At 35.4% G+C, this 13,393-nt stretch overlaps 1 protein-coding gene across 1 annotated transcript in view; it reads left to right on the top strand.

The window, feature by feature from the left end:
• The window catches only part of LOC139869022 (uncharacterized), an 89,609-nt gene that overhangs the window by 76,094 nt on the left and 122 nt on the right, over window positions 1-13,393 (top strand). Inside the window, exon 10 of the mRNA XM_071857355.1 lies at window positions 13,302-13,385. Within this exon, the coding sequence (XP_071713456.1) occupies window positions 13,302-13,385 (84 nt within the window). The remainder of the gene's footprint in view (window positions 1-13,301; window positions 13,386-13,393) is intronic.

Here is a 13,393-nt window from a genome sequence, read left to right as displayed (position 1 = left end):
AAAATGGAAAGATTTCTCAAATCAACGTGGGCCTTTCAACAGAGACTTGTAATCATAATTCAATATATCTGATAATTCAATCATTTGATCTTATCTTCTAATTCTATTGATAAACATTTTGAAACAGATACAATCATATAAAGTATTTAATCTAATATTTTGTTTACGTTTCAAGTTATAATATATATACACATATACATATATAATCATATTCGTTTAATGGTTCGTGAATCGTTGGAACTTGGTCGAGGTTGAATGAATGTATGAACATAGTTTAAAATTCTTGAAATTTAATTTAACAAATATTGCTTATCGTGTCGGAAACATATAAAGATTAAAGTTTAAATTTGGTTGGAAATTTCCGGGTTGTCACATTATTCTCTCCCAAGTCAAGCCGAAATTTATTGAGTTTCTCCGACATATACCTTAATGGGTATGATTATCAGTCAGTGACAACAGAAAATGAGAAATATTTAAGTATCACTGACAAGAGTCATGTGGTTGAAAAACTACCAAGACTTAGTTCTGGATTACATTATACACATATAAATGTACCAGAAATACATATGGTAGTTAACGAAAATATATTGATCCTGGTGTATTCAGTTTATGGCATAACAGATTAGGCCATCCAGGATCAACAATAATGAAAAGGAGTATTGAATGTACTCATGGACATCCACTAAAGGATAGAAAAATCCATCATGATACAATGGTTCCATGTACATCTTGCTCTCTTGGAAAATTGATAACTAGACCCTCACCACTTAAGGTTGAGAAAGAATCACCAATGTTTCTTGAAAGAATCCAAGGTGATATATGTGGACCAATTCATCCACCATGTGGACCATTTAGATATTTCATGGTTCTAATAGATGCATCTAGCAGATTGTCTCATGTTTGTCTGTTATCAAGTCGTAATGTGGCATTTGCAAAATTTCTTGCCCAAATTATTAAATTGAGAGCACATTTTTCTGATTACACCATTAAAAGGGTGAGACTTGATAATGCTGGTGAATTTACATCTCAAGCATTTAATGACTATTGCATGTCTATAGGAATTGTTGTTGAACATTCTGTTGCTCATGTGCATACACAAAATGGTTTAGCCGAGTCATTGATTAAACGTTTACAGTTAATCGCTAGACCATTGATAATGAGAACAAAACTCCCTGTATCTATATGGGGTCATGCAATTTTACATGCTGCTGCATTGATTCACATCAGACCAAGTGCAAGTCATAAATATTCCCCTCTACAACTTGCTTTTGGTCAAGAGCCAAATATTTCCCATCTTAGAACATTTGGTTGTGCAGTGTATGTTCCAATTGCGACACCACAACGTACAAAAATGGGTCCTCAAAGGAGGTTGGGAATATATGTTGGATATGAAACATCTTCAATCTTAAGGTATATTGAACCTATGACAGGTGACGTTTTTACAGCACGTTTTGCTGATTGTCATTTTAATGAAACATTGTTCCCTAGATTAGGGGGAGAAATGAAAAATAAAGAAAATGATGTTTCATGGTGTGAACCTCAATTAAAGTATCTTGATCCTCGCACAAAAGAATGCGAGACAGAAGTTCAAAAGATAATGCATATACAAGAACTTGCAAATCAATTGCCTGATGCATTTACAGATACAAAAATGATGACAAAATCATATATACCAGCAGTAAATACTCCAGCTCGAATTGAAATTCCAAAAGCTGACAATAACGTCACTCATGAATCTTTGCCACGTCAGAAACGTGGAAGACCAATTGGTTCAAAGGATAAAAATCCTCGAAAAAGAAAATCAGCTGATAATGAAGTAAAAGAAAGTATTCAAGAAGAACCACAAATCAGTACTCCTACTGCAGAGGAGATTGATGATGTCAATACAGAAATTTCAATCAATTATGCATATTCAAAAATATTATGGAACCGAAATGAAATGAAAAATCTTGATGAGAAATTTTCATTTAATGTTGCATATGACATCATGAATAATGATGATGATCCAGAACCAACATCTATGGTTGAATGTCAAAATAGACATGATTGGGCTCAATGGAAAGAAGCAATACGAGCTGAATTAGAATCACTCAATAAAAGAAAAGTTTTCGGATCCGTCATTCTCACTCATAAAGATGTGAAACCTGTAGGATACATATGGATTTTTGTCCGAAAAAGAAATGAGAAAAATGAAGTTACAAGGTATAAAGCTAGACTTGTAGCTCAAGGTTTTTCTCAAAGACCGGGAATTGATTATGAAGAAACTTATTCCCCCGTTATGGATGCAATTACTTTTAGATACTTAATCAGCCTGGCAGTTTCTAAAAATTTAGAAATGCATCTCATGGATGTTGTGACTGCTTATCTATATGGATCACTTGATAGTGATATATATATGAAGATACCTGAAGGATTTAAGGTACCAGAAGCATCAAATGAAAAACCCAAAGAAATGTTTTCGATTAAATTACAAAGATCTTTATATGGGTTAAAACAATCGGGACGTATGTCGTATAACCGATTAAGTGATTACTTGATAAGCAAAGGGTATACAAATAACCTGACTTGCCCTTGTGTTTTCATTAAGAAAACAACATCCGGATATGTGATCATAGCTGTTTATGTTGATGATCTTAACATCATAGGTACAAATAAAGAGATCCATGAAGCCATTCAACTTCTAAAGAAAGAATCTGAAATGAAAGATCTCGGAAAAACCAAGTATTGCCTTGGTTTACAAATTGAGCATATACCTAATGGTTTACTTGTACATCAAACAACATACACTGAAAAGATTTTGAAACGTTTCAATATGGACAAGGCAAAACCATTAGGTACTCCTATGGTTGTTATATCACTCAATGTTGAAACTGATCTATTTCATCCATGTGAAGATCATGAAGATATTCTTGGACCAGAAGTACCATATCTCAGTGCAATTGGAGCTCTTATGTATCTTACAAATTGTACAAGACCTGACATTTCTTTTGCAGTTAATTTGTTGGCAAGGTTCAACTCTGCTCCTACCAAAAGACACTGGAATGGGATCAAACACATATTTCGATACCTTCGAGGAACTACTGATTTAGGATTATTTTATTCTAACGAATCAAAACAAGATTTGGTTGGTTATGCAGATGCAGGTTATTTATCTGATCCACATAAAGCTAAATCTCAAACTGGATATGTATTCCTAAATGGAGGTACTGCAATATCATGGCGTTCTCAAAAATAAACACTTGTTGCTACATCATCAAATCATGCCGAAGTAATTGCATTACATGAAGCTACTCGGGAATGTTTTTGGTTGAGATCAATGACACAAATCATTACTGATTCTTGTGGACTAGAACACGATAAATGTAACATCCCGCGTTTTTTTCCGTTAAATTTATTTTAATACCGTCTTTTTTTTTAATAACATCTTTCGTCACCTATATTCGTGCACTTCGTTAACTAGTGTTCATGATAATCCAGTTACTCGATTATAACATCTCTCGTTAACTTGCGTTTTAAAAATATTCGTTTGGTTATTTCCCGCACCCGACAACAAACTTGAGGGACTAATCTCGCCACTCAAGTAAACTTGGCTAACTAGTGACTCCTCACCACCACACGCTTCATTTCACCATCTTCTTCCTCTTTTTCTTTCTTCCTTTTCTCTCAAGAACACAAACACAAAATTCATCATCTAATTTTGATCTTGGAAGCTCACAACAAATCCGACTACATATTCTTAATCCTCTCGTCATCCTCTACGATTTGATACTAACTACACCGATTTTGGGTAACATTTCTAAAACTCTAGATTTCTCAAATTCATGTTTTTGACTTGATATGTTGTTAGTTAGTGTCTATGGCTCGTGTATAACATGAATATATGATTTGTATGCTCGATCTTGATGTTTTGGTGTAACTAGCTTGAAAATGAAAAGTGTATGCTTAATCTTGGATTTTGGATGATGAAATGTGTTTAGATGTTAATGTTTGTGTGTTCAAAGTGTTAGTTACTTCAATAGCTTCGTTTTGGTGTGTTGATTGACATGAAAACCTTACATTAACATGATTAGTGATTTTGAGGTTTTGGTTAGGGTTTGACAACTCTTAAAACGAACTTTTGATGCGTTGAATGCTTGTTAATGTTATTGATAAGTGTTTAGTTGTATTACATGTTTCATTACCTTCAAAACGGTATATCATATGTATAAATTGGATTCCCGAAACTTAAAGTGCAATTGATGAACTTGAAACTTGAAAATAAACCTCTATTGATCACTTGACGGGATTTCGGTTATTGTATATGATGTTTTTGCTTGATGAAAAGTGCTTAGTTGCGTTCCTTGTCGAAAGATCTTTCCGGTGATATAAAATACATGTTCTAATTGTTTGCGGATCATAAAATGTGATTGTTTGTGTTTTGGTTCGTCCATTTGAGGAATTCAGCAAACAGACCCTGGATGCCAATTGGGACGCCGTCCTGACTTTTGGGACGCCGTCCCACTCTTCATATTGGGACGCCGTCCTGATTTTGGGACGCCGTCCCACTCTTCATACTGGGACACCGTCCTGATTTTGGGACACCGTCCTGATACACTAAAATGGGCTGTTTTACTTGGTCATTTGACGTAAAATGTTTGATATGCTACGGACCTCCGATTAACATGAAACTTGGCCAACATGCTCATATATGATTATATAACTTAGAAAAATTGTCGGATACCCGACCCGACCCCATTGACTTTGACTTTGACTAAGTTTGACTTTTAGTCAAACTTAACTAAACACTTATGCAATCGTTCTAGTCTTTCTTTTATACTTGATTCTTGCATGAAACTTGACAACGTGATTCACATGCTATACTTTTCGAGTCGTAATGAGCCATAGGACTAATTGAACACATTTCACCCGACCTTGTATCGTAACCGGTTAATTGACACAACTTACTTGTTTAGGTCAAGGCTAAGCAACTTTCATGCATACGTTACTTTGTGAAGTACTTTTATACTCGTGCACTCGGGGTGAGATCATAGTCCCACCTTTTCAACAACTTTTTATACTTTTAAATTGTGGGCTGAGAAACATATACTTTGTTACATTTTGTACTACTTACTTTTATACTTTGAACACAAGTACAAGGAAAACAAACATTCCACAGCGAGTTAGAACAAAAATCCTCAATTCGATTATCATTAGTTACACTTGCAGGGTGTAAGCGAGAACTTATATTGTGTGGCCATACGGGTTTGACAAACCCTCATTACGGACGGTTCGCTACCGTCTACGGATGAAATATATTTTCGAGAAACAGTGTATGTTCTAACACTATTGTGATGGGGTTCTATGGAAGGAAACATTAAGTCTTGATAATTGGGTGCTCGCGAACAATACTTTTGGAATGCAAACGATTTTGATAATCAACTATGGGAATACTAAATCTTGTGGTTCAAAAACAACGTTTACAAATACATCTATGATTTCACCAACGTTTTTCGTTGACAGTTTTCTATATGTTTCTCAGGTTCATACTTGGCTATTTGATACATGCTTCCGCACTCTTTGATTACTTGATTGGAGTCAACCATGCATGCATACGCTAGGGATAGCACTTTTGGATTCAAACTTTTGTTTACATACTTACGCTATTTATAGCAACTGTGTTTTTAAACTAATTATGTCGCAAGTTATTTCATTTATACTTTATGACTTTTGTAAACTTAGACTTGTTGTCGAACGGTTTTGTAAACTAAACTTGCAAGTCTTGTACCTTTCAAATGAATGCGACATAATTTTGGTCAAACGAGTCTCATATAGGGACTACGACCACGCAACGGGACCTCAGTTAACGGCGCCGCCAATAACAGTTTTGGTCGGGTCGCTACAAGTGGTATCAGAGCGTTGGTTGTAGGGAACTAGGATATGCATTAGTGTGTCTGACAGAGTCGTTAGGACGCATTAGTGAATCTAGACTACAACCGGATAGTTAGCCATTGCATTCTGACATACATTTGCTATAGATAGCACTTACTTGACTACTTGTGCATTATACTTGAATCATTCTTAGGCAAACTTTCTAATGGTACCCAACCTTCATCATACGAACTCGTATTCCGCCACTTTTTGGTAACACACGTGAATTCAAGGTTTATACGCGTACGGATGACCACGACTTCGTTAGTCACTCTAGTTCGGGAATTCTGACTCCTTGGTTGTTATCCACCCCATCTCAGCTTACTATCCACAAGTGTTGTAAAGTTACCACCACTACTCTAGATGAGTATCGTCATCACTATTTATCACTACGGTTGCGTACTACTCGTTATCATGACTCGTTACTCTTTTCATACCTAAATACATTATTGTCTGACTCGAACCGCATTGACGTGAACAATCATTTATACACTTCCCTCGGGGAACGCTTCCTTAGAGTTGCAGAAATTCTTTCGATTCAATACGAGTCACATTTGAGATGTCGTTACATTTTGTTTATTTTAAACTTCACGATTACACGAACTTGAATCTATAGAGTGATGTGGGAATGGAGGTATGAGTTAGCGTAATATAACGACACTCGATCAACGTGGTTATATTACGGTAAGACATACCAAAGTTCTAGTGACACGTGATGGTGATTAGACTCGATCAACCTAAACACCACCATGAGCCATGTACATGACTTCATCTATTCATGTTGGACATCTAAAAACTCCGAAAGTACTGACAACCACCATACCAGGGACACATTTTCGATTATTGTCGAACTATATTTATGCTTCCGAATGAATGACGAATTCTCCCAACTTTGACCATACGTTACACGTGTATACTATCTCGTCCTCGCACAGTCTTATTGACTAACTACAATTTACTCGTTATGCTCGCATCGAGGCGGAAACTTCTCTCGCCTTACACTCGTAATTCTGGTTCAGGAAATCTTTTATTTTAAATTCTCAATGGAGAGAGACTCTTCACGTTATACTAGTATTCGCCTCGAGGGTGAATAGTCTCGACGAACGTATTTGGAAACCGATAAATCTTCCGCGACGCGAATTTTCTTGAGAAACTTGTCCTAACAAACTTGTTCAAATATACCTTACGGAATGTACTTTGTTTCGGATCGAGATCCTCGTTTCACTTCTAGATTTCGGAGTGCCTTACAAAAAGCCTCGGGACCACGTTTAGACATGAGTACCGCGTACCATCTAAAACCCGACGGACCGAACAAACATACGATTCAAACCTTGGAAATTGTAATACGAATTTGTGTTACCAACTTCAAACCACTTGAGAAAAGTCTTGCCTTTAACCAGAATCTCTTACCACGATAGTTATCATTCGATTCTTAACGTCACACCTTTTGAAACCACATGTGACCGGAAACGTCATTCTCTTTTGTCGAACAAAGTAAACGATGATCAATTCACCGGGGCCGAGTTTATTCATGAGCAACTGAGAAAATTTATTCATATTCAAGAAAGACCCAACACGACTCGTAGTCGCCCAGAGAGCTTGCCAATGTTAGACGTAAACCTTTCGTGTTCCATGTGGGAAACCGCGTCACGTTAAAAGTCGCACCTTGAAAAGGTGTAATCTGTTTCGGGAAACGTAGATAGCTAAATCCGCGATATTTTTAGTCCTTTTAAAATCCTGGGGCGTTTTGGACCCGTTACTAGCCGTTTAGATTTTTCAACTCATTTGAGTCTCCGTTCATCCTACATAGAACCTGAAGACGTAACTTGCTATTCCCTTCGATGAGCTTGCTATCGATGGTACACTCCACTTCCTAGGAGAACCGGTTGAAATTATGAATCGTGAAACCAAACTTCAATCCAACGTAAAAATCCCGACCGTCGAAGTTCGTTGAAATGCCCAAGGACGTACCTTCACTTATCCGTAGAATTTACAACGCAAGATCTCGAGGAAGATTCAACAACTACTACTTCCAACTAAATTTCGGGACGAAATTTCTTTTGAGGTGTGGATAATGTAACATCCCGCGTTTTTTCCGTTAAATTTATTTTAATACCGTCTTTTTTTTTAATAACATCTTTCGTCACCTATATTCGTGCACTTCATTAACTAGTGTTCATGATAATCCCGTTACTCGATTATAACATCTCTCGTTAACTTGCGTTTTAAAAATATTCGTTTGGTTATTTCCCGCACCCGACAACAAACTTGAGGGACTAATCTCGCCACTCGAGTAAACTTGGCTAACTAGTGACTCCTCACCACCACACACTTCATTTCACCATCTTCTTCCTCTTTTTCTTTCTTCCTTTTCTCTCAAGAACACAAACACAAAATTCATCATCTAATTTTGATCTTGGAAGCTCACAACAAATCTGACTACATATTCTTAATCCTCTCGTCATCCTCTACGATTTGATACTAACTACACCGATTTTGGGTAACATTTCTAAAACTCTAGATTTCTCAAATTCATGTTTTTGACTTGATATGTTGTTAGTTAGTGTCTATGGCTCGTGTATAACATGAATATATGATTTGTATGCTCGATCTTGATGTTTTGGTGTAACTAGCTTGAAAATGAAAAGTGTATGCTTAATCTTGGATTTTGGATGATGAAATGTGTTTAGATGTTAATGTTTGTGTGTTCAAAGTGTTAGTTACTTCAATAGCTTCGTTTTGGTGTGTTGATTGACATGAAAACCTTACATTAACATGATTAGTGATTTTGAGGTTTTGGTTAGGGTTTGACAACTCTTAAAACGAACTTTTGATGCGTTGAATGCTTGTTAATGTTATTGATAAGTGTTTAGTTGTATTACATGTTTCATTACCTTCAAAACGGCATATCATATGTATAAATTGGATTCCCGAAACTTAAAGTGCAATTGATGAACTTGAAACTTGAAAATAAACCTCTATTGATCACTTGACGGGATTTCGGTTATTGTATATGATGTTTTTGCTTGATGAAAAGTGCTTAGTTGCGTTCCTTGTCGAAAGAGCTTTCCGGTGATATAAAATACATGTTCTAATTGTTTGCGGATCATAAAATGTGATTGTTTGTGTTTTGGTTCGTCCATTTGAGGAATTCAGCAAACAGACCCTGGATGCCAATTGGGACGCCGTCCTGACTTTTGGGACGCCGTCCCACTCTTCATATTGGGACGCCGTCCTGATTTTGGGACGCCGTCCCACTCTTCATACTGGGACACCGTCCTGATTTTGGGACACCGTCCTGATACACTAAAATGGGTTGTTTTGCTTGGTCATTTGACGTAAAATGTTTGATATGCTACGGACCTCCGATTAACATGAAACTTGGCCAACATGCTCATATATGATTATATAACTTAGAAAAATTGTCGGATACCCGACCCGACCTCGTTGACTTTGACTTTGACCAAGTTTGACTTTTAGTCAAACTTAACTAAACACTTATGCAATCGTTCTAGTCTTTCTTTTATACTTGATTCTTGCATGAAACTTGACAACGTGATTCACATGCTATACTTTTCGAGTCGTAACGAGCCATAGGACTAATTGAACACATTTCACCCGACCTTGTATCGTAACCGGTTAATTGACACAACTTACTTGTTTAGGTCAAGGCTAAGCAACTTTCATGCATACGTTACTTTGTGAAGTACTTTTATACTCGTGCACTCAAGGTGAGATCATAGTCCCACCTTTTCAACAACTTTTTATACTTTTAAATTGTGGGCTGAGAAACATATACTTTGTTACATTTTGTACTACTTACTTTTATACTTTGAACACAAGTACAAGGAAAACAAACATTCCACAGCGAGTTAGAACAAAAATCCTCAATTCGATTATCATTAGTTACACTTGCAGGGTGTAAGCGAGAACTTATATTGTGTGGCCATACGGGTTTGACAAACCCTCATTACGGACGGTTCGCTACCGTCTACGGATGAAATATATTTTCGAGAAACAGTGTATGTTCTAACACTATTGTGATGGGGTTCTATGGAAGGAAACGTTAAGTCTTGATAATTGGGTGCTCGCGAACAATACTTTTGGAATGCAAACGATTTTGATAATCAACTATGGGAATACTAAATCTTGTGGTTCAAAAACAACGTTTACAAATACATCTATGATTTCACCAACGTTTTTCGTTGACAGTTTTCTATATGTTTCTCAGGTTCATACTTGGCTATTTGATACATGCTTCCGCACTCTTTGATTACTTGATTGGAGTCAACCATGCATGTATACGCTAGGGATAGCACTTTTGGATTCAAACTTTTGTTTACATACTTACGCTATTTATAGCAACTGTGTTTTTAAACTAATTATGTCGCAAGTTATTTCATTTATACTTTATGACTTTTGTAAACTTAGACTTGTTGTCGAACGGTTTTGTAAACTAAACTTGCAAGTCTTGTACCTTTCAAATGAATGCGACATAATTTTGGTCAAACGAGTCTCATATAGGGACTACGACCACGCAACGGGACCTAAGTTAACGGCGCCGCCAATAACGGTTTTGGTCGGGTCGTTACAATAAAAGTCCCACAATTATCTATGAAGATAATGCAGCTTGCATAGCACATATGAAAGAAGGGTATATCAAAAGTGACCGAACAAAATACATTCCTCCTAGATTCTTCTCATACACTCAAAATCTCATTAAGGACAACGAGATTGAAATGAGATATGTTCAATCCAGCAAAAACTCTGCTGATCTTTTCACGAAAGCACTTTCAACTGCTATTTTCAGAACACACGTTCATAACATTGGCATGAGACATGTTCAAAAGATGTAACAGCTGAAGAGATATTTACTTGAGGGGGAGTCAACTCCATGCTGCACTCTTTTTCCCTTGGCTAAGGTTTTTTCCAACTGGGTTTTCTTTAGCAAGGTTTTTAACGAGGCAGTAACTTACAGTTGATCTCCAACAAACAAAATTGCTATCCAAGGGGGAGTGTTATAATATATAAATATATATATAAATGGATAGTCAATTATTGATACACAAAAGTAATATTGTTGTATTACCTAAACTTGTGATATTTTTGCTATAAATAGTCATGAATGCAAGCATTAAACTTGCACCATTTCTCACACTTACAAAGTGTTTCTCTCTTTCTCTCCATTATCATCTTTGTTCTTACACTTCATTATTAGTATTCTTAATCAAGAATCAAATCACTAAAGGTAGTTATAAGCCTACTGAATTATAACAACTTATACAATTTGTATTAGTTAATGGTACCTTATACTTAAAATAGGTAAGTGTGCTATTTCCATATAGAAACTACTCTATGAATACAGATAAGGAGAACTCAATTATTATGCTTGATTTCGTTATCAAATGAGTTCAGAACGTGTTGGGTTGACATGCATACAAATTTTGTCCACTTTACTTGAAAATGTTTTTGAATATAAGCACAAGAAAACAATTACAATATTACAATAATAGTAATAAATTTGCAGTAAAATGATATTGAAGGTTCTATACAATTGAATAAACTTTTGGGTGACTTTTGACCCATCTGACATATTTCCATTTTATTTTAGGACTTTTTTGCTCAGTTGGTCCCTCTTTTATACACCAAATCACTACTTTGGTCCCTCGGTTTTTAATTTGGCAATCAGTGTCCCTTAATTATTTTAATTTTGCAATTCGAGTCCCTCCGTCAAATTTCTGTTAAAAAGGTCCGTTAACCCTTGTGATGTGCAATGCATGTGAGGGTATAATCGTCTTTTTACTCTTTTATTCACTAAAAAACAAAGGACCACCGGCGCAAAAAATTCTTAAAATTTTTATTTTTTAATTTATAAATTTATGATATAATTATATTATATTTACTTTAAAAATTCTTATAATATAATTATATTTACTTTTCTTTAATTTAATCTATTTTTTATAATCTATTTTTTACTTTAAAAATTCTTTAAAATTTTTATCTCCAACATCATTGATGGACAGCTAGCGAACTTCATGAACTTCATCCATAATTGATTTTGCGAGTTAGTACATTTTAGATACTGATTCGTTCATAAAATCGATTGTAAATCCATCACCTAATACTCGTCAACCATCAATCGGTCCAGAAACAACAAACTAAACTTGAATTTGATGAAATCATATTCATTTGACTTTTTCTCCTGAAGTTTGACTTCGCGAATTCGAGATCCGAGTTGAGATGTAAGCCAAACTAATGCTTCTCGTAGATTCATTGAGTAATTATGAACCATAATATATCCTCAATTTGATCAGAGATTTGCTAGATTATTCCGGAGACCAAAACGGGCATGTTTTTGAAGAAACGTAGAGCTTGAATCAATCATGCGTGATTTTGTTGTTGTTATTCATAATACATAATGCACATAGCTTAAGTGTTTATCCAGAAACCCGAAACTCTGTTTAATTTGAGCTGAGATAGACCGACTTACTACGAGGACCTCAACGACTTGATGTTGTCGAAGAATGAAGAACACGAAGTAATTTGGTAACAAAGTGAAACTTTTGTTTGAAATTGATGATCTTCGAAGTTGCGTTGTCGGTATAGAATCATGAAATTAAGTTTGATTCGATATGAGATCTGCTAGATTGATATAAACAGATCGATTTCTCCTTTTTGGTTAAACACTAAGAACACAATTGATATCTCCTATAATCTGAAACTGTGAGTCGAAAGTGATGATTCTTAAACATTCGTTTTAGGTTCAAAATCACAAAATTGAACTCAGAGTGAAATTTGAACAACAATTTGAATTATCAAATTAGGAGTTCATGTAGCATATATCGGTACTATAGCAAAAAAATAATATAGGAAATTGAATTTGTTCGTGTACAGTACCATATATCATGAAACTGAATTATTTTTTTTGGTTTTGATGTCTGAATGCAGTGTGATAATCGGATGATGAATTGTTTTAATATAATTATATCATAAATTTATAAATTAAAAAATTAAAAAATTAAAAAAATTAAAATTTTAAGATTTTTTTGCGCCGGTGGTCCCTTGTTTTTAGTGAATAAAAGAGTAAAAAGACGATTATACCCTCACACGCATTGCACATGACAAGGGTTAACAGACCTTTTTAACATAAATTTGACGGAGGGACTCGAATTGCAAAATTAAAATAATTAAGGGACGCTGATTGCAAAATTAAAAATCGAGGGACCAAAGTAGCAATTTGGAGTATAATAAAGGGACCAACTGAGAAAAAAGTCTTATTTTAGGTACATTTTATATTTGACTTCTTTGGATAAAACACAACCCGGGTTGACTCGTTCATTAATAAAAGTGTAGAGACATCAGATGGTAACATATTTTAGTGTCACTCTTATCAGAAACGAGTATCATCAGAGAGATGTGCAGAGCTTACCCTAGTTGCTGCAAGCCATGGTTTAAAAGAAGCTTGGATATCATATCGGGTACTTTT

Source organism: Rutidosis leptorrhynchoides, chromosome 9, assembly GCF_046630445.1.
Source record: "Rutidosis leptorrhynchoides isolate AG116_Rl617_1_P2 chromosome 9, CSIRO_AGI_Rlap_v1, whole genome shotgun sequence".
In the NCBI taxonomy this organism is placed as follows: Eukaryota; Viridiplantae; Streptophyta; class Magnoliopsida; order Asterales; family Asteraceae; genus Rutidosis; species Rutidosis leptorrhynchoides.
The sequence above is the reverse complement of the archived record's forward strand: the minus strand, read 5'-3'. Positions and strand labels throughout refer to the sequence as shown.